The sequence below is a fragment of the Petaurus breviceps genome, unplaced genomic scaffold (genome assembly GCF_028583685.1).
Source record: "Petaurus breviceps papuanus isolate PSGF00001 unplaced genomic scaffold, PetGlider_PUasm1.0 98, whole genome shotgun sequence".
NCBI lineage: Eukaryota > Metazoa > Chordata > Mammalia > Diprotodontia > Petauridae > Petaurus > Petaurus breviceps.
The window spans coordinates 17,098,210-17,124,001 of NW_027187460.1; the positions used below are offsets into that span (position 1 = coordinate 17,098,210).

General features: G+C 43.7%; 1 protein-coding gene across 2 annotated transcripts in view; it reads left to right on the top strand.

The window, feature by feature from the left end:
• Positions 1–25,792, top strand: part of NDRG1 (N-myc downstream regulated 1) — a 79,978-nt gene that overhangs the window by 43,511 nt on the left and 10,675 nt on the right. For both annotated transcript variants that reach the window (XM_069081302.1, XM_069081303.1), the window contains 10 exons: positions 2,701–2,806; positions 5,501–5,621; positions 8,782–8,844; positions 10,041–10,101; positions 11,149–11,235; positions 13,380–13,436; positions 15,286–15,389; positions 17,052–17,108; positions 18,756–18,807; positions 23,301–23,348. In XM_069081302.1, the coding sequence (XP_068937403.1) occupies positions 2,701–2,806; positions 5,501–5,621; positions 8,782–8,844; positions 10,041–10,101; positions 11,149–11,235; positions 13,380–13,436; positions 15,286–15,389; positions 17,052–17,108; positions 18,756–18,807; positions 23,301–23,348 (756 nt within the window). The remainder of the gene's footprint in view (positions 1–2,700; positions 2,807–5,500; positions 5,622–8,781; positions 8,845–10,040; positions 10,102–11,148; positions 11,236–13,379; positions 13,437–15,285; positions 15,390–17,051; positions 17,109–18,755; positions 18,808–23,300; positions 23,349–25,792) is intronic.

Here is a 25,792-nt window from a genome sequence, read left to right on the forward strand (position 1 = left end):
GAGCTTAGGTGCTGTTGTCATCCCCCCATTTTATAGAGGAGGAAACTGAGGCAGACAGCATTTAAATTACTTGCTCAGGGTTGCACACCTACTAAGTGTCGGAATCAGAATTTGAACCCAGGTCTTGACTCCCAGAGGAGGGGTCATGAAGAGTCAGATACCTCTCAGCAACAACTTTCTGACTCATGTCCAGCTGTCTACCTAGCTGCTTTTCATGATGTCCTTCTGAGGTGTACACGAGGAATATTAATGTAACCATGATATAAAGGAGAGAATATGAGGTGGTTGATAGGTAATAAGGATAAAATGTGCTTTGACTCTGTTCAGCACCAGCAGAGCAAGACACTGGCTTATGTGCTTGGGAAACAAGAAAAAAACAAGCTCATCCTTATCCTCACAGAGCTTACGTTCACTTATTTCCCTAAGTATGATACTGGTTGAGTACCTATTACTGCAGAGGGTCAGGAAGATCTGGATTCAAGTCCTGCCTCTTATTAGTATGGCCCATGACAATTATCAGCAAGTCACATAAACCCACACCTCAATGCCCCCCCCCCCCAAAAAAAAAAAAGCTAAGTTTGAGGCCAAGGACAGTTCTGAGTTTTTTAGCCTCTTCATCCTCAGCACCTAGTCCAGGACATTCTTAATATTCACTTAATAAATGCTGGAATTAAATTGGGTTAGAACCAGAAGGGGACCTCAGTGATCATCTCATTTGTCATCCCTGTTGTAAAGGTAAAGAGATTAAGCCACTTTGGTTCTTCTTACAGAGGTTGGAACCATGCCCTCCAGAGTTAAAAGGCCCCTTCTGTTTGGCTCTGTGTCCTGTTTTTGGATAGAGGCATACACATCTGCAGGAGGGAGGGTTCTGGGAAGTCAGGACACAATGGAGAATACCATGGGCTAACACTGGGCCATTGTGCTAGCGTCTGGCTCAGAACCATGACCAGGGGATGCTGGGCCTAGCCTAGCGATCTGCAGTGTGTCTTGGGTGACTGGTCCAGAGGGTCTGCCTTAGCAAGCAGGCAGGCCAGCGCCTTTCCTCTAAGTGGCCTCCAGTTTTCTCTCCTTATCCTGTATGGTATGTAGTTGTCTCCAATTCCAGTGTAAGCTCCTTGAGGGTAGGGATCGTGTTTTTGCCTGTCTTTGTATATCCCCAGCGCTCAGTACAGTGGCTGGCAGAAAGTAAGTACGTAATAAAAGGTCATCACTGATGATGATAACACAGTGGACAAGGCAGTGTGGTGTGGGGGAAAGATAAGGCCTTATTTTCATAAGACATGGGTTCTAGTCCGCAGCACAGCATGGGTTAGAATCAAAAGATTTAGGCTCATAGTCCAGTCATTTATCTCCCTAGCTTTGGGACTCCGATCAGTGACTCATTCAGTAAATGTTTATTAAGTGCCTACTGCATACCAGGCATTGTCCTAGGTGCTGGCACATAGAGGTAAAAGTGAAAGGCCATTCTACCAGGGCAGGCTACACATATACAAATATGCAGTATAGCAAATACAGACTGTTCTCACTTGACGTCAGTGGGTCGTTCCTCAGACCACTGCATAAAGGGATTTTTATGTAATGTGAATTTGCCACCATGGACATAAGGAAGGGAGCCACACACTCTTTAGGGAGGTGGCTGTCACTTTGTTCAAGGACATGTGGGGGCCAGGGACAGTGAAGCTTAAACAGGAGGAGGAACAGCCCTATGGGGGACTGAGAGAAACAAGAGGAAGGACCTGTAGTGAATGGACCCATGGGGCCTGGACACAGACACAGGAAAGAATGCATGGGTGATGCTCAGGGGCAGGGACAGACCTGAGGTACCCAAGCATGGATGGCAGAAGATAGACACACGGGGTGGGTGCAGCAGGGCAGAGGTCTCCTTTCTCTCAAGCTGCCCCCTCAGATCTGCTACAGTGGCAGATTCTTGGGGAGTCTGTTGTGCTTTCATTCGGAGGGATCTTTTTAGGGTTTGGGTTTTTTAGGTTTTTTTTCTTGGGAGGGGCAGTGGTGGGGGAAGTCTGCAGAGCTACAGGCTGAGAGGCAATACTGTACAGGAAAGTTAACAAAGGGTTTTTTTTTTTTTAAATGTGGATTTCTTTTAGAACTCTTTACAAATTTGCATAATGTGAATTTATGTAAAGTGAAAACTATCTATAAATAGACTGGGTTTGAAAGAAAGCAAAGATGACCTCATGCATGAAAAGTGGTGCTTGAATTGAGCTTTGAGGAAAAACTAAGGACCCCAGAGGGAGGAGAAAATGAAGAGAAAGTAAATTCACCTCCGTGGGTCTCCGTGTCCTTGTCTATAAAATGAAGGGGCTTGGCTAGATGGCTCCGAGCTCTCTCCCAGCTCGACTGAGAGATGAAGCCCTGGCCTGGTAATGTGCGTGCTATCTAGAGAATGCCTCTAGAAGGACAGTCGGTGAATCTTTTTAAGACAAGTTGTATTGATCACTATTGTTGCCCTTTGGCACAAGGGTGACAGAAAGTTGTGTCCCTTGTCAGAGAATCAATTCCTTTTCATTCCTTGTGATGTCTTGAGTTTAGCTGTAGCATCAGTGAAGAACGTGGAGGGTAATTTTAGGGCTCAGCCAGCCCAGAGATAGGATTGCCAGTAGCCAAAACCCTCATCCAGGAGAATCTGGAGATGTGGGAGATCTTGGTGAAAAATATTTTTCTGTGTTCTTCTTTCCACAGGAGCAGGACATTGAGACTTTACATGGCTCGGTTCATGTCACCGTATGTGGAACCCCAAAGGGGAACCGTCCTGTCATCCTCACATACCATGACATTGGCATGAACCGTAAGTTGCCCGGCCAATCTCTAGGAGATCCAGGAAAGATATTAGGCTGCATTGAGAGGAACTATTGTTCTAAGCTGCAGAGGGGATGGGCCCCTTGTAGGCTGCCCTGGCAGGAGCAGATCAGTATGCTGTAGGAGTGGCATTGTGACATAGGGAGGTGGGGGGGGTGCATTTGGATTTGGAATCCAGTACCACTTTAAAGTTCTTGCTTATGGTATTTACTGCCTCTGTTCCCTTGCGCTAGGGCCTAACAAATCTTTTTATTAGGAGTATTTGTTCTGAGAAGTTTGGATTCAGTCAAAGGGCCACACTTGAGGACCTAGAGGGCCATATATGACCTCGAGGCTGCAGGTGACCCACCCCTGGGCTAGACACTTAACTGTGAATTTCCATTTTCTCATCTGTTAAATGAGCAGAGTGGACTAACCATCCCTATGGCGCATTCTGGCTCTAAATCCTATGACCCTGTTGAGTGTTGTGTTCTTCTCTGGGCACCAATTTTCTAGATAAACCAGAGAGGATCCAGAGGAGGAAGCATCTAGGATGGTGACACAGTGGATAGAGTGCTGGGCCTAGAGTCAGGAAGACCTGAGTTCACATACACCCTCACTCACTAGCTGTGTGACCCTGAACAAGTCACTTATCCCTGCCTCAGTTTCCTCATCTGTAAAATGAGCTGGAGAAGGAAATGACAAGCCACTCCAGTATCTTTGCCAAGAAAACCCCATATGGGGTCATGAAAAGTCTAATACAACTGGAAAATTTCTGAAGAACAGTAACAATACCACCACAGGGCAGTTGTCTCTCATTTCAACGACAAAAAATCCAGAGGGCTGTCAGAATAGTGAAAGGTCTGGAGACCCTGTCATGAGAGCCAGTAGAAGGAACTGAGGTTATTTAGTCTGAGGAGGTTAAACCTTGTTGCCCTTTGCCCCAGAACTTGGAGTGGTGGGTGCAGATTTGCAGAGGCAGATTTTTGGCCTGATACCAAGACCACTGTTCTTCTAACTGGTGCTGTCCCCAAGTGGACTGCTCCAAAGGTGTGGGTCCCCATCCCGAAGGTCTTCCTTGGCCAGGGGTCTTGTAGAGGGGGTTTCATGTTCGTGTAGGGGATGGATTAAATGACCTCCGAGGGCCCTTGCAACAGTGGGAGATTCTATGATTCTGAGAATTGGATGATTCTCATTTTTGTGTGTCCCCAGGGAGGAGAGAAGAGTAAGAGGAAGTCCCACTGTATTCTCTGCAGAGCCTTCTTTCTCAATCGGATCTTCTTAGAATAGCAGGGCTCCGCATGGCGTAGCCTGGAGTTCCTGGTATTCTGTATTAAATTGTCTGCTTCCTACTGTATCGTAGCCATATTGGGAGCACAATAGGCTCTCTGTCTTCTGCCGGGTTTCAAATGGAGCTCAATAGATGCTTTATTAATAGTAATCATCAACATTTACGTTATGCTTTAACCTCTGTTGTTGCAACACAATAATCCCATTGGGGCAGTGTCACTATTCCTCATCTTAGAAGTGGGGAAAATGAAGTCAAAAGAAAACTTGGGACTAAGAGATTTCCCTGGGCCATGTAACAAGAGGGACACAGAGCTGAGACAATGAACTGAATCTGGTGGTGGTGGTCCTTCCTAAACCCATCTGACCTCTCTCCTTCTTTGTTGTTTAGTCGTTTTTCAGTCATGTCTGACACTTTGTGACCCTATTTGGGCTTTTCTTGGCAAAGATACTGGAGTGGTTTGCTATTTCCTTCTCCAGCTCATTTTACAGATGAGGAAACTGAGGCAAAAAAGGGGAAGTGACTTTCCCAGGGTCATACAGCTAGTGAGTGTCCGAGGCCAGATTAGAACTTGGGAAGATGAGTCTTTCCGACTCCAAGGTGCTCTTTCTATCTACTGTGCCACCTACCTGACCCCATTATAGCACACCCCACTTCACAAGACTTAGGCCTCAAGGAGTTATTAGTCTAGTAAGTGAGATAAGTCTGATTTACACAAGGAATTGATACAAGGGGGAATGCAGTAAGCATCTAGGAGAAAATTGGTTATTAGAGGTTAGGGCTAGGGCAGGGGTTCATAACCCTTTTGTGTTCAGTAACCAGAAAGATGGACTTGGGAGAGCCTGAATCTGAAACCCATTTTAGATATTAGCTGGGTGACCCTGGGCAAGACACCTAAAACTTCTCTTAGCCCCAGTTTCCTTTAAAATAGTACCTCTTTGCCAGGATTGTTGTGAGGATTAAATGGGCTGCCCGCAAACTTTTTAGCTATCATTAACTGTTAAATATCTGAGTGGTGTCATTTGGAAGGGGGTCAGACAATGACCCCGAGGGCAGGTCTAGGACTAGTGGAAGTTACAGGAGGTTTGAGCTCAGTGCAAAGAAATATTTTCTGATAATCGGAGCTGTCCAGCATTTGAGATAGAGGCATTCAAGGAATTGATAAAATAGACATTTGTAAATACTTGCTATGTGCCAGGATGGCCTGCATGATCAGAGATTTTGTAAGACAGGCATCTTCAGGGAGGGGCTGGGTCAGATGATTTCTAAGCCTCAGTTCTGTGATTCAGTGATCATAGGTGGGGGAATGCATGTGTCTTGTAGACTCCTTCTTCTTGGAGTGATCAAGAAGAGAAGCTACCCTCAAGGATCTTTTAAAATTTGTCTCTCCTCTGCCCTCCTCTTTCTGTCCGACAGACAAAACCTGCTACAACCCTCTCTTCAATTCAGAGGACATGCAGGAGATCACCCAGCATTTTGCCGTCTGCCACGTGGATGCCCCTGGGCAGCAGGATGGAGCCCCATCCTTCCCTGTGGGGTAAGTGTTTGGAGGATAGATGCCCTTTGACTCTAGATGTAGTGTCTTCAGCTAGTGTTAGGGTATTGGGAGAATGGCCTGACTAGGGTTAGAATATCATCGAATCTTTTATATATAATCTATATATAATTATATATGAATATAGACCTAGAAAGGGACATTAGTGACTGGACAACTCTCTCTCCAGTTCAGCCCCTCCCCCTCATTTGCCAAATGGGGAAACCTGACCAAGGTCACTCAGGAGTAGAACTCATACATTCTCTTGACTTCCAGTCCTTTCTAATACCTTGTGTTAGACCTGGGGTAAAACACAAGAAGGAGAGGAATGAAAGGAGCCTGTTTGAGGAGATGAAGAAGGGAGGACAGATTGAAAGCCAACGTCAGCAAGTCATCTCTGGGTTGCTGTTTCTTTTCATTTGGGGCACCTTGGTGGTACAGTGGATAGAGAGCTGGGCCTAAAGTTGGAAAGACCTGAGTTCAAATGAGGCTTCAGCCACTTAATGACTGTGTGACTCTGGGCAAGTCATGACTTCTGCCTTAGTTTTCTTATCTGTAAAATGGGGATAATAATAGCTTTCCTACCTCTAGGGATGCAAAGCCCTTAGCATAGAAAGCACTGTGTTATAAATGTTAGCCATTATTACCATAATTTGTAAAGTGCCAGGGTTAGATTTGATGAGATTAGATCACATCAAATTAGATTAGGAAGATTCCTTAGGAAGATTCATCTCTTCCGTGGAATGGGCTTTCCATTCTGCCCCACTAAATGGACCACGCCTGTGGTTTAATTTTTATCAAAGTCCTTGGGACTTAAAACAACATGATCTTTCTCCACCACAGTATTGTATTACCCGTTCAATTTTTTAGGCAGATAGAAATATATTCAGGGAGCTCTCCACGGCTGGAGACTAATCTCTTGGAGGGCACCTCCTTTCCTAGCCCTGCTTCTGATTATATGATCAAATAATGAGATACTGGTGGGGGGGGGGGAAGAGCAGCCCACTGTTTAAGGGATTAAAAATGGGGTCCTGATATTATTAGAAGTGGACATTTATTCCTTAACTCATAAATAGATGGAACCCACATTAGCCAAGTAATTGAAATGAAAAGCCTGTTGAAGAAGCAAGGACTTAGTTAATTATTAACCATCTGTTAAAGTAATGTGGTCAGTAAATCTACCTTTGGCAGGACAGAACCACTTGGGTTGATAACTCAGTGGCTTTCACTCAAAAGGCCTCTTTAAAAGTTTGGGGCCTTAATGCTGTGTCATGGAATTTGGGGTACCCCTTCCCTGTGACTACTCTAAAGAATATGTTTTTTCATGGTCTGAGAGCTGGCATATTGAGACCTGACTTCATTTCTTGGGTAATTCACTTCTTTGAGTTTCATTCAGTATCTTTACCTTTGAAGGGGTCCTCAGTTTTTTAAAGAGTGTAAATGTATCCCAAGACTGAAAAAAAAAGAGAGCTGCTTTTCTAGACAATCCACAGCCAAAGATGCCCTTTTTTGCAGGGACATCATCCTGCTGACTTTAATGAAATTGCCATATAATGAAACCCTTGAGTTCCCACTAAAGAATTGTAACCTAGCTATGTCCCTACTCTACCATCATACTTAGGCAGTTGATTTTTTGAGCCCCTGTGCAGATCTTTACATCTATTCCTACTAAATTTCCTCTCATCTCCAACCTCTGTTTTTTTTTTTTTTAGAGCAACATTTGGGGTTAAGTGATTTGCCCAAGGTCATATGGCTATTTTGTGTTAAGTGCCTGAGGCTGGATTTGAACTCAGGTCCTCCTGACTCCCAGGCCCATGCTGTATTCACTGAGCCACCTAGCCACCCCTAGGTTATTTTCTAGTTGCACTTTTTTTAGGAAGAAAGGGAGTAAGGAAATGACAGCCAACTCTTTGGGAAACAAAACCAAACACTTTATAAATACTATCCTACTTGATTCTCATGGCAGCCCTGTGAAGTAATAGTAATATTTCCTTTTTACAGTTGAGGAAGCTGAGATGGATAGAGTTTAAGGAAGGAAACAAACATTTATTCAACACCAACTATTTGCCAGACATTATGCTGAATAAACACTTTATAACTATTATCTCATTTTGATTCTCCTAACAAGCTTTGAGGTTTCTTTTTACAGAAATTAAGGCAGTTAGAAAGGAAACAAACATTTAAGTGACAATTATTTGCCTGGTGTTATAATACTAAATACACGTTTCATAAATTTGATCCTCGTAACAACCCTATAAGATAGTACTAATATTGCTCCTATTTTACAGTTGAGGAAGCTAAGGCAGATAGATGTTAAGTGACTTACCTACAGTCTATAATACATGTCTGAAGTCAGATTTGAACTTGGGCCTTCCTGGCTCCTGCTACTGGGCTCTATCCTTTGCACCACCCAGCTGCTGACTTTCAGAGTCGCACCTTAGAATTAAAAGGGCCTCCGTCTAACCCATTCCTGAACAGGCATCCATCTACAACTCTCAAGAATGATGATCCAGCCTTTCTTTTTAAAACCTCTGGGGGGCGGCAGGGTGGGTCTCTGATTCTGGAGGTTGACTATTTCACCTTTAGAGGAATCCTGTTATTAGGAGATTTTTCTTTCTCTTGAGCTAAAATTGGCTTCTCTGCAGCTTCATACTAATTCTGCCCACCAGGGCCAAGTAGAAAAAGACTACTCCCTTTTCAAATATGTGAAAACAGCCATTTCATCTTCCCCATAAGTCTTTTCCAGTTTAAAAAGTTGCCTGCTCCTTCAGCTGATTCTTAGATATTTGTGTCTTCTGGCTTCTCGCCATCCTAGTTCTAGCCATTGAATGTGTTCCATTTTGTCAGTGTCCTTTCTAAAATATGGTGCCGTAAGCCAGACATCGCCTCCACCATTATTGTAACAAAGCCCAGACCCTGTATGACCAAGATCTCTAAGGACTCTGACACTATCTTGCTAGAAAAGACTACGATTTCAGATTTCCTGCTTCTGTTGTGGATAAGAAAGATTGGCATCATAGATCTGGAGCTAGAGGACACCTTAGAAAGCGCCTAGTTCAATCCATTTATTTTATAGATGAGGAAACTGAGTCAGATTGGGTGGAGTGATGTACTCTGGGTAACTGGACTTTGTTAATTAGGTGATAACTCTTTCTTCCCACAGGTACATGTATCCTTCCATGGATCAACTGGCTGAAATGATTCCTGGAATTCTCCACCAGTTTGGGTAAGAAAAACAAATGTGTCGTGGTAGAAAACAGTTTTTGTCTTTTTAAATGGTGCCTTTGGTTTTAATCCTTTTTTGGCAAAATGCACATGAATTTAGAGATAGGTTTTGGTGTGTCAGAAGAGGAGGTATGCATATGTGTGTTTGTAAGGCTCTCTGAAAATTTTGCTTCTACAGTTTCATGTGCAGTTATCTTTTATTGTTGTTATGCTGTGGAAATGCTTGTTTTATTCCATAAATTAAAAATAAAATAAAAACAAAAAGAAATTGGCAAAAGCTACCAAAAAAAAGTTTGCTTTTTGTAATTCAGTCAGCTTAATTTTTTTCCATTGTGTCCAGCCATCTGGAAGTGTAGAAGTCTAGTTTGTAGATTGTATAAGGTGTCTGTTCAATTAACCAGAATTGTGCACCTACTATGTGCCCAGTACTGAGACACAGTGATAGAAAAGGGAAGGGTCAGAGGAGCCCAGTATAGAAGAGAAGGCATTTATTGAAAGACCTGACCATAGAGATTCAAGACCCAAAAAGGGAAGGAGGTTAGGCCATTACAGGGCTGTTAGACTGGAAGAATATGGGGGGATTAAAGGGTAGCAGCTAGTAGGGTAACCTCCCCTACTTCCAACCTTCACCCTGGATCCATTTTGCCTTTTGAGTAGAAAAGATCCTTTGGCATTTGTCTCCTCCCATTTACTTTCTCCTCTCCTGTTATTTTATTTAAGACTTCTTCCTTCTTAAAGAAATATAATTCAGTAAGAGCTGTCCTTGCATCCATTCTCCTGCCTCCATACCCTATGGATCCCAGGGCTATGTCCTTTTTTACCAATCAAATGCAGACTTAAGGTTTCCAAGCAGGGAGATGCTATGTTGCAATAGTCATTCCAGTAAATGTCGCAGAGCCTGGTTTTCAGAGACTTGGGACAAAGGGAAGGAAGGACCATGAAGCCACAGCAGTGGAGAGGTCACAGTTCCCTGTCTAGTTACAAAGCAGTGATTTGTTTAGGGGAAAGGAGAGCATTTTGCTAATTTGATGGCACACCATTGTGACTGTTGAGCTAGCTGTCAACTCGAAATAAATCTGACCTCATCAGAAGGGGGCAGGTAACTGGAGTGGAAACTGGGCTTTTGTTATTTGTGGGTTTCTCGGTCCCATTTAACAGGAGGTCCTCTTTTGGGGGGCACTTGTTTTCTTCCTACAGACTGAAAAGCGTGATTGGAATGGGAACTGGAGCTGGTGCCTACATCTTAACTCGATTTGCCGTAAGTCTCCTGGCCTTTCAGAAATATTTGAGCTCATTTCAGTGGACACGAGACCACAAACAGACAGACGGTTATCCTGTCATGCCCCACTTCCAGTGGGTGGAGGGTAGCTTTTTCTCTGTAACAATTGTATCTTGTTTAAAGATGAAATGCATCCCTTTTGGCCTTGGCAAACAAGGTATCCATGTTCTCTGCTCAATTTCCAGAACTTCTTAAAAGAATTTGAGTCTAATAGGTGTAGGACCATGGTCTCCACTGAAGCTAAATGACTCTTTTGTGTGGAATGGGGATGCAGGCTGAAGTAGAGAAGATGAAAGGGAAATAACCTAATTGCAGCTAGGTGGATAGAGTCTGGGCCTAGACTCTTCTGGAGTTCAGATCTGGCCTCAGACACTTACCAACTGTGTGATCCTGGGCAAGTAATCTGTAAAATGGCCAACCACTCCAGTATCTTTGCCAAGAAAACCCCAAATGGGGTCACAAAGAGTCAGATAGAATTGAAATGACAGAATAGCAACAATGACAACAGGACATCTCCCTATTAATCCTAGCTGGTCAGGAGCAGTGATAGATGGAAGCTTGCTAAGTGTCCATTTTAGGCTTCCCTAACAGAACTTGCTTGGGACACTGTGAATGCCTCCTCATTTGTGGTCTTTGATAGCTGTGTTACAGCAATAGTTCCTTTTGGGTGTGGGTTGGTTCAGATGGCCACTGAGATTTCCAACTTCCAACTATAGTGAGAGGGGAAAATAATACCTACCTTCTGGTCCAGATGTCAGCTCTGACACTTGGTAGCTTGTGGTAGATGGGATCATTGACTTTATAGTTAGAAGGGACATCAGAGATGATCTGTCCCTGGTTTTTCAGATGAAGAAATAGACCTAGAGAGGTGACTTCAATGTCAACACCAGAAATAACTATAGCTAGCCAAGCAAGGAGTTGAAATAAGGTCCTCTAGTCTGTTTTGGCCCTTAAGGACCATACTGATACAAATCAGTATTTCTGCTTGTCTGGTATACTCTCTGACTTCATTGTCTTCCTTTGCAGCTGAACCACCCAGAAATGGTGGAAGGACTTGTCCTCATCAATGTGAACCCTTGTGCTGAAGGGTGGATGGACTGGGCAGCAACCAAGGTAAAGAAATGCGGCTTTGGAAACGTGCGTGTGTTTTCTGTAAGGAGATCTGCAGGCAGGGAGCCACGATCTGCCCTGATAGGAAGCAGCACCTCGAGCTCTGTCTTATTCCTGCAAAAAAGCATTTTCCTTGGCCTCTGCCGCCCCTCAGCTGGGAGCTCTCAGCAAATGTGGGTGGGAATAGCCTCAAACAGCACTGGTCTCTGAAGCTGGCTCCTTCCCGAGGCAACAAGGGTCCCTCTAAGCTAGCAATGACCCATGCAGCTCTTAGCTAGACATTTATTGGTTTTTTAAAAAACATATTTTTTTGGAAGGATCTCGCATCTTTGCCAAGGAGAGAATAAATTGTTCCAGATGAAATGAGATTATATAGCCTTTCAGTCTGGGAGCACTTCTGACTTTTCATTTTGAAAATGTGTTTTTGCCAAACTTGGGGTGGCTATCAAGTGACATGGAGTCAGTGAAGTCATCTCACCACCGAAGCTTAATGCTGCTGGTACATTGAGTCCATCTGTGCTATCTGTCCTTCTTCCTCCTCAAGCACGGGTGGGGGTGCCCCTCCATCCCTCACCCCTTCACGGGAGGTCTTCAAATGTAGCCTGCATGACTGGTGATATTGTGAACAGGCTCAGTGTTCAGGAAGGGGCTGGTGTGGGTGTTCTCTATAGAGTTGTGACTGTATCAGGGCCCTGAGCTCTTACCAGCCTGAGATCTTTCACAGTGGGTCGGACTTATTTAAATTCCAGTTCAACAGTATGTGTAGTGAAAAGAACCCTACCAAGCTTCATATCGCCTCTAGGGCCTCTGTTTCTTCCCCTCTAAATCAAATGGGGTTTGGCTAAATAATGCCTTAAATCACAGCTCTAAAGCCAGGCAAGATTGGGACCTGACCTCTCAGAAGGTTTGTGAGAAAAACCAGGGGTCTTAGTTCATAGCAGCATTCTGATAGTGACCTTGGGTCACATTTACTGTTAACTTTCACCTCCGTTTTGAATAATTGCTTCACCCCACCAATTATTTTATTTATTTTTTTTGCTTTTGGGACGGGGAAGGCAGAGTAGTTGGGGTTAAGTGACTTGCCCAAGGTCATAGAGCTAGTAAGTGTTAAGTGTCTGAGGCTGGATTCGAACTTGGGTCTTCCTGACTCCAGGGCCAGTGCTGTATTCATTGGGCCACCTAGCTGCCTTTCTCCCCATCATTTTTTTGGAGGGTGTTTTTAAAAAGTTGTATTTTGACTTTTTTTTTTAAGCAATCGGGGTTAAGTAACTTGCTCAAGGTTACCTGGCCAGTTATTTATGGGTGTGGTGCTAAGTATCTGAGCCTGGATTTGATCCCCAGGTTATCCCGACACTGGAGCCGGTGCTCTTACTCGCTGAGCCACCTGGCCACCCCTAAGCAATTGGGGTTAAGTAACTTGCTCAAGGTTACACGGCCAGGTGTTTCTGGGTGGATGCTAAGTGTCTGAGCCCGGATTCGATCCCCAGGTCATCCCGACACTGGAGCTGGTGCTTTTACTCGCTGTGCTACCTGGCCGCCCCTTGACTTCTTTTTATGCAACATAAAAAAATTCCCAACATTCCATTCTGTCCTCCTTGGAGTCATTCTGCTTTTGTAATAAAGAAAAATTAAGCAAAACCCAATTGACAAATGACCATGTGTGATAAGTTAGACAACATTCATGACACCCTATAGTTCCACACTTAACTAAGAGGGGACACTGAGCTTGTTCATTGCAATTAATCTGAGTTTGACTGCCTTTTAGTATGGTTTTCATTTGTATTGTCATTGTCTTCCTTTGTTGTTCTGTATCAGATCATCTGTGCTTCCCAGAATTCTATTTAGTCATTGGTTTGTTGTGTGTGTGTGTGTTTTTTTTTAATAGAATAATAGTATTCTATTACATTCACATTCCACAGTTTGTTGGGATTTTCTCCCATTGATAGATCCTCCCTTTATTTCCAGTTTTTACTACCCTGGGGAGTGCTGTTCTGAATATTTTGCTGTGAACAACCTTTCTTTCAGTGACCTCCTTGGGGGCATAGGCCCAGAAGTGGGATCCCTGAGTCCAAGGATACAGACAGTTCCGTGTGACTTGGCTATATCTCTCTTTTTGTTGTTAAATGTTTTTGTTTTATCTGGTCTAGATCTCTGGGTGGACCCAAGCTCTTCCTGATATGGTGGTGTCTCATCTGTTTGGGAAGGTGAGTCATTTGGTGAAATCCCACAATAGTAGTACCCGACCTCCACCCTACCCCTAACCCTCTAAAGTTAGATCACACTCCTCAGAACACATCAGTTCCATGCAGAGAAAGCATGAACACCAGCCCAGGCCATGTGATATCTGAGGAGAATGTTGATCATTCCCCTGCCCTTATGCTACAAGTAGACTTGAGGTGAGCAAAGACCAGGGGAGGAAGCTACATTTCTGTGGAAGCTGGATCATAGGTATGACTTAATTTTGTGGTATGCATTCTCTTTGTCAGGCTTATCACATCCATTTTTGTTTATTTTTATCGATATCTTTTTAACCACTTAGATTTTCCCCTTGTATCCTTTCTTCAGCCCTCCTGGTGAACCATCTCTTAGATAGTAAAGATTTATTTTTTGCTTTTATGTAGGGGCAGTTGGGGTTAAGTGACTTGCCCAAGGTCACATGGCTAGTAAGTGTTAAGTGTCTGAGGTGGGATTTGAACACAGGTCCTCCTGACTCCAGGGCCAGTGCTTTATTCACTGTGCCACCTAGCCTCCCCTAGTAAAGATTTTTTTTAAGAGAATAGAAAAAAATTATTCAAAGCCAATCAGTAACCTCAAAAAACTTGACTTTATATGCACCATTCCACTCCCGCTTTTCAGGCAAGTCTCACTTAAGTCCAAGGCACATTTTTCTTCTGGTTGCCTCTAAAGTCCTTGAGGTAGTTGAGGAGTTCTTAACCTTTTGTGGGGCCCGGGTCCCATTAGCAGTCTGGTGAAGCCTGTGGACCCCTTCTCAGAATAATAATGGTCTACATTTATAATTGAAGAGAAGGGTCAATTTCAGTTGGAGGCTAATAAAAATACACATTCACAGACCTCTTAGAATCATCCCAAGCTACACAGCCTTGCCTTGCCTGTCTGTTGTGATGCTAGGCTTATTTGTCCCCCTGTGAGCACACATGTGACAGCACAGCTTACTCCCTGGCTGCCAGTTTCTGCCACTTGGTTTTAATCTGAAATAACAGGAGGGTTACTCACAGGCTAATTCTTCTAGTGGTGTTTGTAGCCGATTGACCTTTTTCCTCCTTAGATAATCCCAGACTCTGTTTTGATAACAGCACCAGCTCAGCATGGTCTCATCAGGGTCTCTGCCTCCGCCTTCTCTTGCTCTGGATGTTACTGATTAGGCTCATCCCTAGGGCTCCCAAGGCAAAGGGGGTGATGTTGTGAGTTGTTGTCTGGCCAATAAGTGGCCCTTCCCAAAAATCAACAAGAGAGGAAAAAGAAACTGGGCTTGTGCTGACTTGGGGTCAAGCTTCATGTAGTTTGAAATGCTCCTCCCCTGCCCCCTCCTTTGTGACTTAAAAATGTCATGTGTTCCACTGATGCTGTTGGCCTTCAAGTAGAGAGGGCAGGGTAGGTAGGACAGTGGACAGAGGACTGAGCCAACAGCCAGGAATTCTGAAGGCTGCTCCTGATTCTGTCACTAATTGTTTGTGTCTCTTGCCCTTTCTGGGTCTGGATGATCCCCAAAGTCCCCTCCAGCCCTAATGGCTTACATGTTTATAGTGCCTACAATATGCCTTCTTCACCACAGCCCACTGGGGTAGGCAGGGTTATGGGTATCATTATACCCATTTTACAGATGAGAAAACTGAGGTTCAAAGAGGCAGTGCATTTTCCCAAGGTCAATCAACTAGTTAGTAATCAGAGGCAGTCTTTGAACTTGGGGTCACTGACTCCAAATTTTAGAATCCCAGGCAAACCCTGCCTTTCCATTCCCATTCCTTCCTCTTGGTAGGGCCTATTAGGTCATTGATGTCTTTCTTCTCCCTCCCCCCTTTCTCTTAATCACAGGAAGAAATGCAGAACAACATAGAGGTGGTGCACACCTACCGTCACCATATCATCAATGACATGAACCCAAGCAATCTCCATCTCTTCATTAATGCCTACAACAGGTAACTGGCTTCATGACCCGAATCAAGACACTTCTCTCATTGCCTTTCAATGTCCTCATTAGAAAACGAGGGGGCAGGGGGCAGCTAGGTGGCAGGACTGGATGTGCTCCAAGGTCCCCAACAACTATCATTGTATAGGGTTATCTTTCAGAGGTCAGAGTCATATTCCATATTTTTCATGTGCTCGCCGTGCTGTTGTGCCCAGGGCAGAGCACAGGATACAAAATACCCCTTCATATCCTGGAACAAATACTAGGTTTATTGGTAAATCTTTGATCCACAAGATGATAAGAGCTGGAAGGGTTTGTGGAACATAGAACGTTAGAACTAGAGAACTGTGAATATACAATGTTAGAATATTAGAGCTGGAAGAGACCTAATAAATAGTACATAAAATGTTAGAACCTACAGTGTTCGAGCTGGAAGAGACCCAGCACAACCTAGAATCGTAGAGCCAGAAAAGACCCAGCATAACATAGAATGTTAGAACCTAGAACAACAGAACTAGAAGAGACCCAGTAGGACACAGAAAGTTATAACCTAGAGTATTCAAGTTGGAAGAGACCTAATAGGACATAGAACCTAGAACAACAGAACTGGAAGAGCCCTAATTGTATATAGAATGTTAGAACTTAGAATAGATGTGGGGACCTGTGACCTCAAGGCCACAAGTGGGGCCTGTTGACTGAATCCAAACTTTTACAGAACAAATCTCCTTAATAAAAAGATTTTTTCTATCAAACTTGAACTCAAGTGAAAGGCTACACCCAAGGACCTAGAAGGCCACATGTAGTCTTGAAGGCCGCAGATTCCCTACCCTGACCTAGAACATTAGAACTGGGAGAAACCTAATAGGACATAGAATGTAGAACCTATGATATTGGAGCTGGAAGATACCTGTGAATATAAAATGTTAGAATTAGAAGGACCCCCTGGGCATAGAACGTTAACCCTGAGAGGAATCCTAGAACATAGAATCTCAGTGTTGGAAAGAGCCTCCGAACCTAGTAAGTCAGAGATAGTAAGAACCTTGGGATGTAATGTACAGAATGTCGGAGCCAGAAGGGACCCTAGAGCTGAGAATTTTAGAGTTGTTCATTGTTCCTTAAGCGCCTTAGGGGTTATCTGACCTTTGAAACAGTTATCACTTCCCTGTCCCCATCCTTTTGGTCTCAGGTGGCTTTGCTTGCAGTAGGAATGGGGACGAGTATCACAGGCAGCAACTTCCCTCTTGTTCTGTGTAGACTGGACTTCACAACCAATACCATTTTCAGTCTTTCCCCCACCCAGGGCTGTCACAACTTTAAGAATGCAGGAGGTATTTGCTTCTCACTAGAGATTGGGAACCCTTGTAGGAAGACCATATGTGAAACAGTCAGAAAATCATTCTTGATGTTTCCTAGAAAGTGGCCACACTTGGGTCTCCTGGCAGACCCTAGCTTCCACCAGGCATGTTTTCCCCTAAGTCAGTGGAGCCAGGAATGCTCTGTGGCCTAGCACCCCAGCTGATGTTGATTGGTTTTGTGGCATGTGGAGTCAGATGGGTCATCCCAAAGTGTGAGGGGGGGAGGCATTCTGCTCCCAGGTCCTTCCTACTATTGATCTTTTTCTCCTGCCCCTGGGGAGGCAGCATCTGTTAATTACATTGGCTTATTTCCACAGTCGCCGGGATCTAGAAATCGAGCGTCCTCTCCCCGGAACCAATGCTGTCACCCTGCAGTAAGTGACTGTCTTTCACATGTCTCTTTGCAGACTGAGCCTTTCCTAGAATTCCCATGATCCCTTCCAAAACTGACATTTGTAAACCACTTTATACATAAATTATCTCATTTGACCCTTATCATTCTGTGAGGCATGTATCTTCTCCATTTTATTATTGTGGGAACTAGCCCAGAGGAGGGAAATCATCCTCTCAGGGGGGAACTGAGCCTCAAACTCTAGGTGTGTGTAATGGTAATGGGAATTACCATACAATTAATGCCCCTTAATAAGCCTAACAGAATTTGAAGATCTTCCCTGCCCCCTAATAAGCTGAATGTAATCACATGGAGACTGTGGTGAGAAGAGTTTGCTGAAGGGTGGAGCAGAGCCCACAGGAAACTGGGAGTCAAAACAGTTAGAGCTGGAAGGGAGGAAAGGACACATCCAAGGAGACAGCTAGGTTTGGAAATGTTGGTTTGTGGGAAGGCTAAAGGATGATGTGGCTCTCTGTGGTGTTACGGTCTATTAACTTTTTTGCTGCTATGTTAGATTTAACTTTCTGGCTTGGGGATTCAGTTTTCTGGTGTCTAAATAAATGTTTTGCTTCTGTATTCTTTATGGAGAATCTTGTTACATTTTGCAATTGAGAACTGTGCCCGCATATTTACAGTTGCCATAGGCGTTATGAATATTACATTGGAACTAAAGTGGGCAGAGGAAGACCTGAGTTCATATTCTGCCTCAAGACACTTATTAGCTATGTGACCCTGGGCCTCAGTTTCCTCATCTGTTAAATGGGGATGACAATAGCATCAGCCTCATAGGGTTGTTGTGAAGATTAAAAGAGATAACATTTGGAAATTGATTTGCAAACCTTAAAACAAAAAAGATAGCTAGATAGATAAGCTGAGGTCTAAGCAGTGTTAGTAGGTTTTCTGATTTATGGTCTAGTTTTTTCCCAATGAAATGTAAAAGCTTAGCCAAATATCATGACAGCCACAAACAAACAGTTTTCTGTGATGTGTATCTTGGGTCCTTTTTTCTATGGAGTTGCCATTTGTTTTTCTGGGACTAGTACCTGGTATAGTTGCCCCCCTACAAGCCATGTCAAGTAGATAGAGAATGAGTTACGTACAGTTTCACATACCCAGGTTCCAACCTGCCAGCATAGTGGGATAAAGCTGGCTTTTTCTGGAGCTTTTCCTTTTTAAGAAAAACAGAACAATGACCACCAGGTAGCTTTAATTAATTCCTTCTGCACACAGAGGCTGGACTAACACATAGTTGCCCACTTGGTAGTTTTTTAAGGGGGTGACTAGAAGGCCCAGCTCCTAGACTGAGATGCATTAAATTCACCTATGAGTGAAATCTGCTTCATCTTAAGACAAGACTTTGTATTCAGGTATTAGAAAACTGAAAATGAAGATGTCCCTGGTAAGGTCCACTTAATTTATATTTTATAAGATTGCTAACTGAACCTTGTGAATGATTTTTGATGAGCAAAAGAAAGTGAGAAGGAAGCTAGATCAACAAGTATTTGGAGGAATAGTAAAGAGATGATGAAGGGGGCATGTAGGGAGAGGCGAGTGAGGAGCGAGAGGACTCTGGCATTTCTTACTGCTGGCCCCCACGACTGACCTGTTTCCTTTCTCTGACCACGCCTAGGTGCCCTGCGTTGTTAGTGGTTGGAGACAATTCACCTGCGGTGGATGCAGTGGTATGTATTACTTAGTTTTCTGTAATTACAGCTTTGCTATAAAGTAAGAGCTTTATCATCTGTTGTGTTGGAAAGGCTCGGGATATGAAGCATGAGTAGGTGCAGTGTGCTAGCTAGTATACAAAACGGTCAAGTTACATTGTTCTAAGTATTTTTTCACTTTCTAGACTAGAGATTCCCAAACTTATTTGGCTTACTGCCCCCTTAAAAAAAATTGTCACCCCCCCACCTTGAAATCTACTTTCTTTAACCATTTAATATTTGTTGTTTTCTTATTTGCATCATTTCAAAAGAAGATACTTTTTTAAAAAATGATGCATCTTAAATTTAATAATTTATTATGAATTTGTGGGGTTTTTTTTTTTCCTGCATTGGAACTTTGATGACACAATATTGCATCATGTAACCATATAGTATCATGTTATAAACAAATCATTACATGCACATATGCCTGCTGATGCCTCCTGGACTTCCTGGACAATACATGACACATTCACCTGCCAATACTTGCTTGTTAAGACTTGTTGGCGGACTTGATCACTGATCAGTTATAACTTTCATTTTGTGTGTTTGTTTGGAAAGTAATCACTATGACTTTTAACTCAGTTACACAATAGATGACATATACATATGGTTTTCCAAACTTTTCTTCTTTCCTTATGCTTCTGCCACCCTCTTATTTTTATTCAATGCCCCCAATTACACCTGAGGCTACTACTGCCCTCCTTAATCATTGCAGCACCCCCCTCAGGGGGCAGTATCACCCACTTTGGGAACCTATGCTCTACTCTAGTCTAAAGAGAGGTACAGTGTCTCACAGGGAGGTCAGAATCTCATGGTCCTCTGCCCCCATGAGACCGCACCTGGAGTATCGTGTTGAGGTCTGGGTAGCATCTTTCAGGAAGGGAATGGGTATAATACGCTGGACAAAGTTCAGTGAAGGGTGATCAAGATGGTGAAGGAATTTAAAATCATGCCCAATGAGAAGCACAAGAAACAAGGGCTGCTTAGCCTAGAGAAGAAAAAGAATACTTAGAGGAAACATGATCTTGTCCCGTCTTGTATTTGAAGAGGTGTTGGTAGCAGAGAGAGTAGACTTAATTCTTGAGAGCAAAATAGAAATATTGGATGAAATTTTTAAATTATTTTATTGATACTCTTTTTTTTTAAAAAATCTGTCATTCAAGCCATTTACAATCTCCTCCCTTTTCTTCTATAAAACCATTACTCTTTCCCATGTTACAAAGGAATAAGTTAAGAAAAATAAGTCAACACTTTGTCCATGAATAGCGAAGTGTGCTCCATTACTTACCTGTAATCTAAGGGGTGGGTAACAGGCTTAGCCAGCCATCCTTTGAAATCGCCCTAGATCATTGCATTGAGATCTCTTAATCTTGTTTTCCTTATCTTGGTCTTGTTTTCTTAATCTTGTTTTCCTTGTAATTGTGGCCACAATGTAAATTGTTCCCCTGGTTCTGTTTACTTTGCGCCACATTGTGGCTAGAAGCATCAGGGAGGACTCTTACAGTGCTTGAAGAAGCACTTTCTAGTGATTGGAATGACCCCAAATAAAATTGGCTGGCTTTGGGAGAGAGTGAGTGAGTTTGAGATGTATGTCACTGAAAGTACTGTAAGTAGGGGTTTATTGGATGGCCAACTGTCACGGAAGGGACCAGCCCTCAGATGGTTGGTCTCTGGCCCTTTACAGCTCCTGAGACTCTATGAATAACACACATGGCTCACTATTACTTACAAAAGCCCCGGGAAGCAAAGAAGTCCCTCTCCATCCTGCCCTTTCTAATAAAGGGCTAGAATTCTAAAAACCATCTTTCCCCTTGCCTTATTTTCTCTTTTTCAAAGTTCACCTTCCTTATTTTTATAGACACTGAGGTCCAGAGATTCAGAATCTAAAAATTTGAGAATATGCTGTTCATGCCCTGGTGAGGAAGGATTGGGCCCCCATATGAGGAATGGCTAAAGGAACTCAGTGAATCAGTCAATAAGTATTTATAAAGGCCCTATTATGTGCCAGTGAGTCAGCAAGACTTTATTTAGTGTATATTGTGGGTCAGGCACTGTGCTAAGCACTGAGAATACAAAGAAAGGCCAAGGACAATCTAAAACAGTATGCAAACAACTCTGTGTCAACAAGATACATGCTAGGTAAAGGGAAGTAATCAACCCAGGGAAGGCACTAGCTTTAAGGGGCATTAGGTCCTCCTGACTCCAGGGTCAGTGCTCTATTCATTGCGCTTATACTTTTTTTTTTTTTTGGAGGGGGGAGGGCAGGGCAATTGGGGTTAAGTGACTTGCCCAAGGTCACACAGCTAGTAAGTGTTAAGTGTCTGAGGCCAGATTTGAACTCAGGCTTAAGAGGCATTAGGAAAGGTTTCCTGATGAAGGTGGGATTTTAGTTGGGGCTTGAAGCCAGCAGGCAGAGAGGGTGAGCATTTCAAATATTGGGGAACTGCCAGGAAAAATGGCCTGGGGTTGAATGATTCAGGTCATGGGTTCCCCTCCTTTGGAGGTTAAAGCCTGGTCTGCCCACTTCTTATAGTTCTGAGATTTCTAGGATTATATGAGGTGACAGAACTGAGATTTGAACTCAAGTCCTCCAGCTCAAAGTTGGGCTCTTGGAGTGCCATGCACCTTATCCTTACCCAGTGTTTGATAAATGTTTGACTATCAGGGTTTTGGCCATTCTCTAGGAGAGAGCAGATTCTGCCTGTCTCCCAGGCAGCTCTTCCCAGGGTCCTCTGTTCCTTTCCAAGGTTGCTTGGGGGTTTGGTTACTTTTTAATTGCTCCAAGGCGGGTCCACACAGTGTGTGTCACTTTTTGGCAGAAGTCACAGCCACAGGACCCTGCCAGCCACCTCCTATCCAGGGTGGAGAAAGAGCCAAGATCTTGAGACTGGCTATTAAAGTAGACTCTTTCTTTCAGCTATCCATCTGGGGCTGCTCATCCACTCTGCCCCTGATGCCCCACCCTTCCCCCTACCAGTCTCCGGGTGATTTCACCTAAATGCCATCTCAGCCTTAACTCAGAAAACCAGCTGGCATCTTTGTCTTCTGCCCCCTTCAGCAGGGACAGCCCATCCTCTTGAGGCTTCTGTTGCCTGGCAACAGGGCCCCACATCTGCTTTCTCCACGTCTTCCTGGCTGCTTTTTATCCGCTGGTTTTTTTTATGGGCATGTTTGCCACTTGTTCTTGGGCCTCCAAGTGGCTTGCTGAGCTTTTGGGTGGCACAGCCAGAGCTGGGGGTGCTTGACCCTCTTGTCAGGGCAGGTGGGGGGAAACCAAGGAAGCTGATTATGATGAATGCACAGCAGGTGGGTTTAATCTCTTGAGTTCTCCTAAGATTCTGGATTGGGGAGAATAGGGAGGAGAAGCCCCATTTGAAGAGGAAAATCTATATGTAGAATGTAATCCTAAATGGTACCCTGTGGCTAGGAAGAGAATTGGAGGTTGTTGATTCTAGAAACATAACATAAGTGAGTCTTGGCTCCCTCTCATGAGAAAGATTGGGGTTGGGGGTATCTTTTTTTTCTTTTAAATAAAAACCCATAAGTTCTCTGAGAGTAGCAATTCATTCCTCCTTTGCTTGTATCCCTAGGGCTGGGCGCACAGTAGGTGAATAATAAATGCTTTTTGATTATCATGCAGCTGCTCCAAAGCTAGTGTGACCTCAGACTGCATTAACAGAAAGACAGTGTCTGGAAAGAGAGATGTGATAATCCCCTGAGCTGCTCAGATGATGGTGAAGTGTGCTGTGTTGAGTTCAGGAACAACACTGACAAACTGGCTCATATCCAGAGGCAGGCACCATTTGGAACAGTTGAAAGACTGGAGATGTTTAATCTAGAGAAGAGAAAGCAAGAAGTGGGTGGACTGAGTCCCAGCCAAATGCTTAATGAGGACATCAAAAGGGAAATAGCTTCTCAGGCAACTCTGAAGTCTTTTCCAATTCAAAGAATCTGTGAAATGGGTGAAGAGCTATCATGTAGAAAAAGAAAACAGAAGTAGGTCTGTGCATGTGGTTCCAGAATAGAACCAAGACCAGTGCATGGCAGTTGGAGGGAGGCAGATTTTGCCTCTATGGATGGAAGAATTTCATCATAATTGGGGCCAGAAGTAGAGGGAGGTAGTGAGGCCCCCTGTCCCATAAGCTGTTGTTTACATAAAGGCTGAATAATGATTTGTAGGGGCTCATATAGAAGGGTCCCCAGCACTGGCTGGGGGTGTGGGCTGGCCTGGGGATTCTAACATCCTTTCCAGCTCTTAAAGGCTGTTATTCTGCAGAATTTTAGAGCCAGAAGGGGCTCTAAAGGTAATTCATACCATTTTATGCATGAAGAGCATGCGTACCCAGAGGATGGTAAAATGTGTTTTGAAAGAAACTAAGGACATGAATTAGGTTTTTTTAGCTTCAGGTCTAGGTATGGGATCTCTTTGAAATCAAAGGTGATTCATGCAAATCTATCCTCTTACATAGGTGGAGTGCAACTCTAAACTGGATCCGACCAAGACCACACTCCTAAAGGTAACGTGGCAAATGAATGGGCATGTTGGCAGAGGGGAAGAAAAGACAGACAGGTCCAAAGCTTTTATTTATTAAACACTATGTATTGTGCCTGTACAAAGAGCTTCAAAGACCACTCCTAAAAGGGAGCTGATAAAGTGGGGGTGGAGGGGTGGGAAGCCAGGGCCAGAGAGTCAGCAGCATAGTCAGGAGAAGAATGAAGCATGGTCAGCCTGGGCCTGTGTCCAAAATGGAGGTTGCTGGAAGCAACTCACCAGTGGGACGAGGGGGCCAACATGGCAGATGAATGTTTCAGGGTGGAAAGTTCCAGGAACTGAGGGAATGTCTGGTTGCAGAGTCCATAGAGTCAGGTGTGGGGCTTGGGTTGGGGTGACGGGCAGACAGAGTGGGTGTGAGAAGGTTACTGGGTTTATTTATTGGGTAAATGCAAGTTCTCTTGGGTATCCAAAGGACACTGGGCTCCTCAGGTCTAGATCAGGGAATGCTAGGAGTTGGGGAGGGGTTCCCCGATCACTCCACAAGCATTATGCCAAGGACTATACTAGATGCTGAGGATGGGAAGATAAAACTCGGACAGTCCTTGTCCTTAAGGAGCATGTCAAGAAGGGCCTTGTTTTGTGGATCTTGTCAGCGTGGGTATTTACTACACTAGTGCTGATCACCATCATGCCCTTTCCTTTTTGTCTTCTGTTCTTCCATAAGTTTTCCACAGAAAGGCCACCTTATGGAGGCATGTTTACTTTCCTGATAGCTTATAATAGCTAACGTTTATATGGTACTTACTCTGTGGTAGGCACAGAGTAATTTTTATTACTAAATAAATAAAAATTATTGACTCATTTGAGCCTCACAGCAGCTTTGGGAGAGAAGTGCCATTTTACAGATGGAAAAACTGAGGCAACATGGATTCAGTGATTTGCCCAAGGTTGCAAAGCTAACAGGTGTCTGAGGCGGGATGGGAGCTAAGCTCTTCTTAGCTCCAGGCCCAGCTGCTTCAAATTAGAATATAAGCTATTCTGTTCTATCATATCAATTATGTTATAATATGTTATGTTATTATATTTATTATATCATATATTATTCAAATTAGGATATAAGGCCAGGACTGCCTTACTCACTTAGGTTCATATCTCTAGGGCTTAGTATAGTATAGTCTGCATCTGTTTCATTGTTTTTTCAGTTGTATTTGGTGCTTTGTGATCTCATTTGGGGTTTTCTTGGCAGAGGTACTGAAGTGGTTTGCCATTTCCTTCTCCAGCTCATTTTACAGATGAGGAAACTGAGGCAAACAGGGTAAATAACTCACCCAGGGTCACACAACTAGTCAGTATCTGAGGCCAGATTTGAATTCAAGTCTTCCTGCGTCTAGGCCCAGCACTCTAACCTAGCTGCATCACCTTTCTGGCATCGCCTACCTGCCCAGTCAAAATATAATAAATATTTTTCTATTCGTTGTACTGTTTTCTGGATACCAATGTAACGCTCAGATCATCTGAACCTTCAATTGCATCACATTTTTCCCCCCAGCATGCATACCTTTGATGATAGGAGAGAGAAGAACAGCCCTCTAAGTCCTTTCGGCTTACCATGTACTTCCTCACAATCTTCCCATATTATTTATCTCTGTTTTCAGATGAGAAAATTGATGCTCAGAGAGGTTGCGTGACTTACCCCTCCCTAGCAGTGCAGCAGGTTTCAAGGAAGGGTTACTTTTTATTCAGCACCCCTTCCATAGAGGAGGGCAGCTGCTGGTCCAGGAAGCGAGACAGAGGGAGACCTTGACTCTCAAGGCCACTGAAGGGCAGGCCCAGGCACTGGAGTCCAGCCAAGGGCTTTGCTGACTGTTTGGGAATGTATTCCATAATGGATTTTTAAAGCTAGCCTGAAGGGGAGACCAATAAGCCAACGGCCTGTGGATTTATTTTGCTGTTGCTATATAGCAGATGTAACATAATAAATTGGTAACAACTAGTTCTGGTAGGCTCCTGTTGGGGGCAAGGGGAATCACCAGACTCTTCCTTGTTTCCTCTTATTTGGATTTGGGGAGGGGCAGGCAGTTCCATGAGAGGAAGGAAGAGGAGTCCCCACAGGTCACCTTCCCTTCCATGAAACCTTAGGTCAAGGAGGGGAGGGCCAGGGCCTCCTGTACTTTTAAAAGCAGCTACTTCCCAAAGATAGTTTTAATAAGTAACAAGGTAAGGCCCTTCTGATTCCACTCTTCCACCTACCTGCCCAGATTAATCAAGAAATAGCTATTAAGTACCCACTGTAGCACTGTGCTAAGGCATTAGGGAAACATACAGCATCTACAGTCAACTTGTTCTATTCAGGAAAAATAACATGCATGTTTATAATTATATATATATATATACATAGCACATGTGTATATAATATGTATGTATACACATGTATGTTTTATATCTGTGTATAACATAATTATAAAG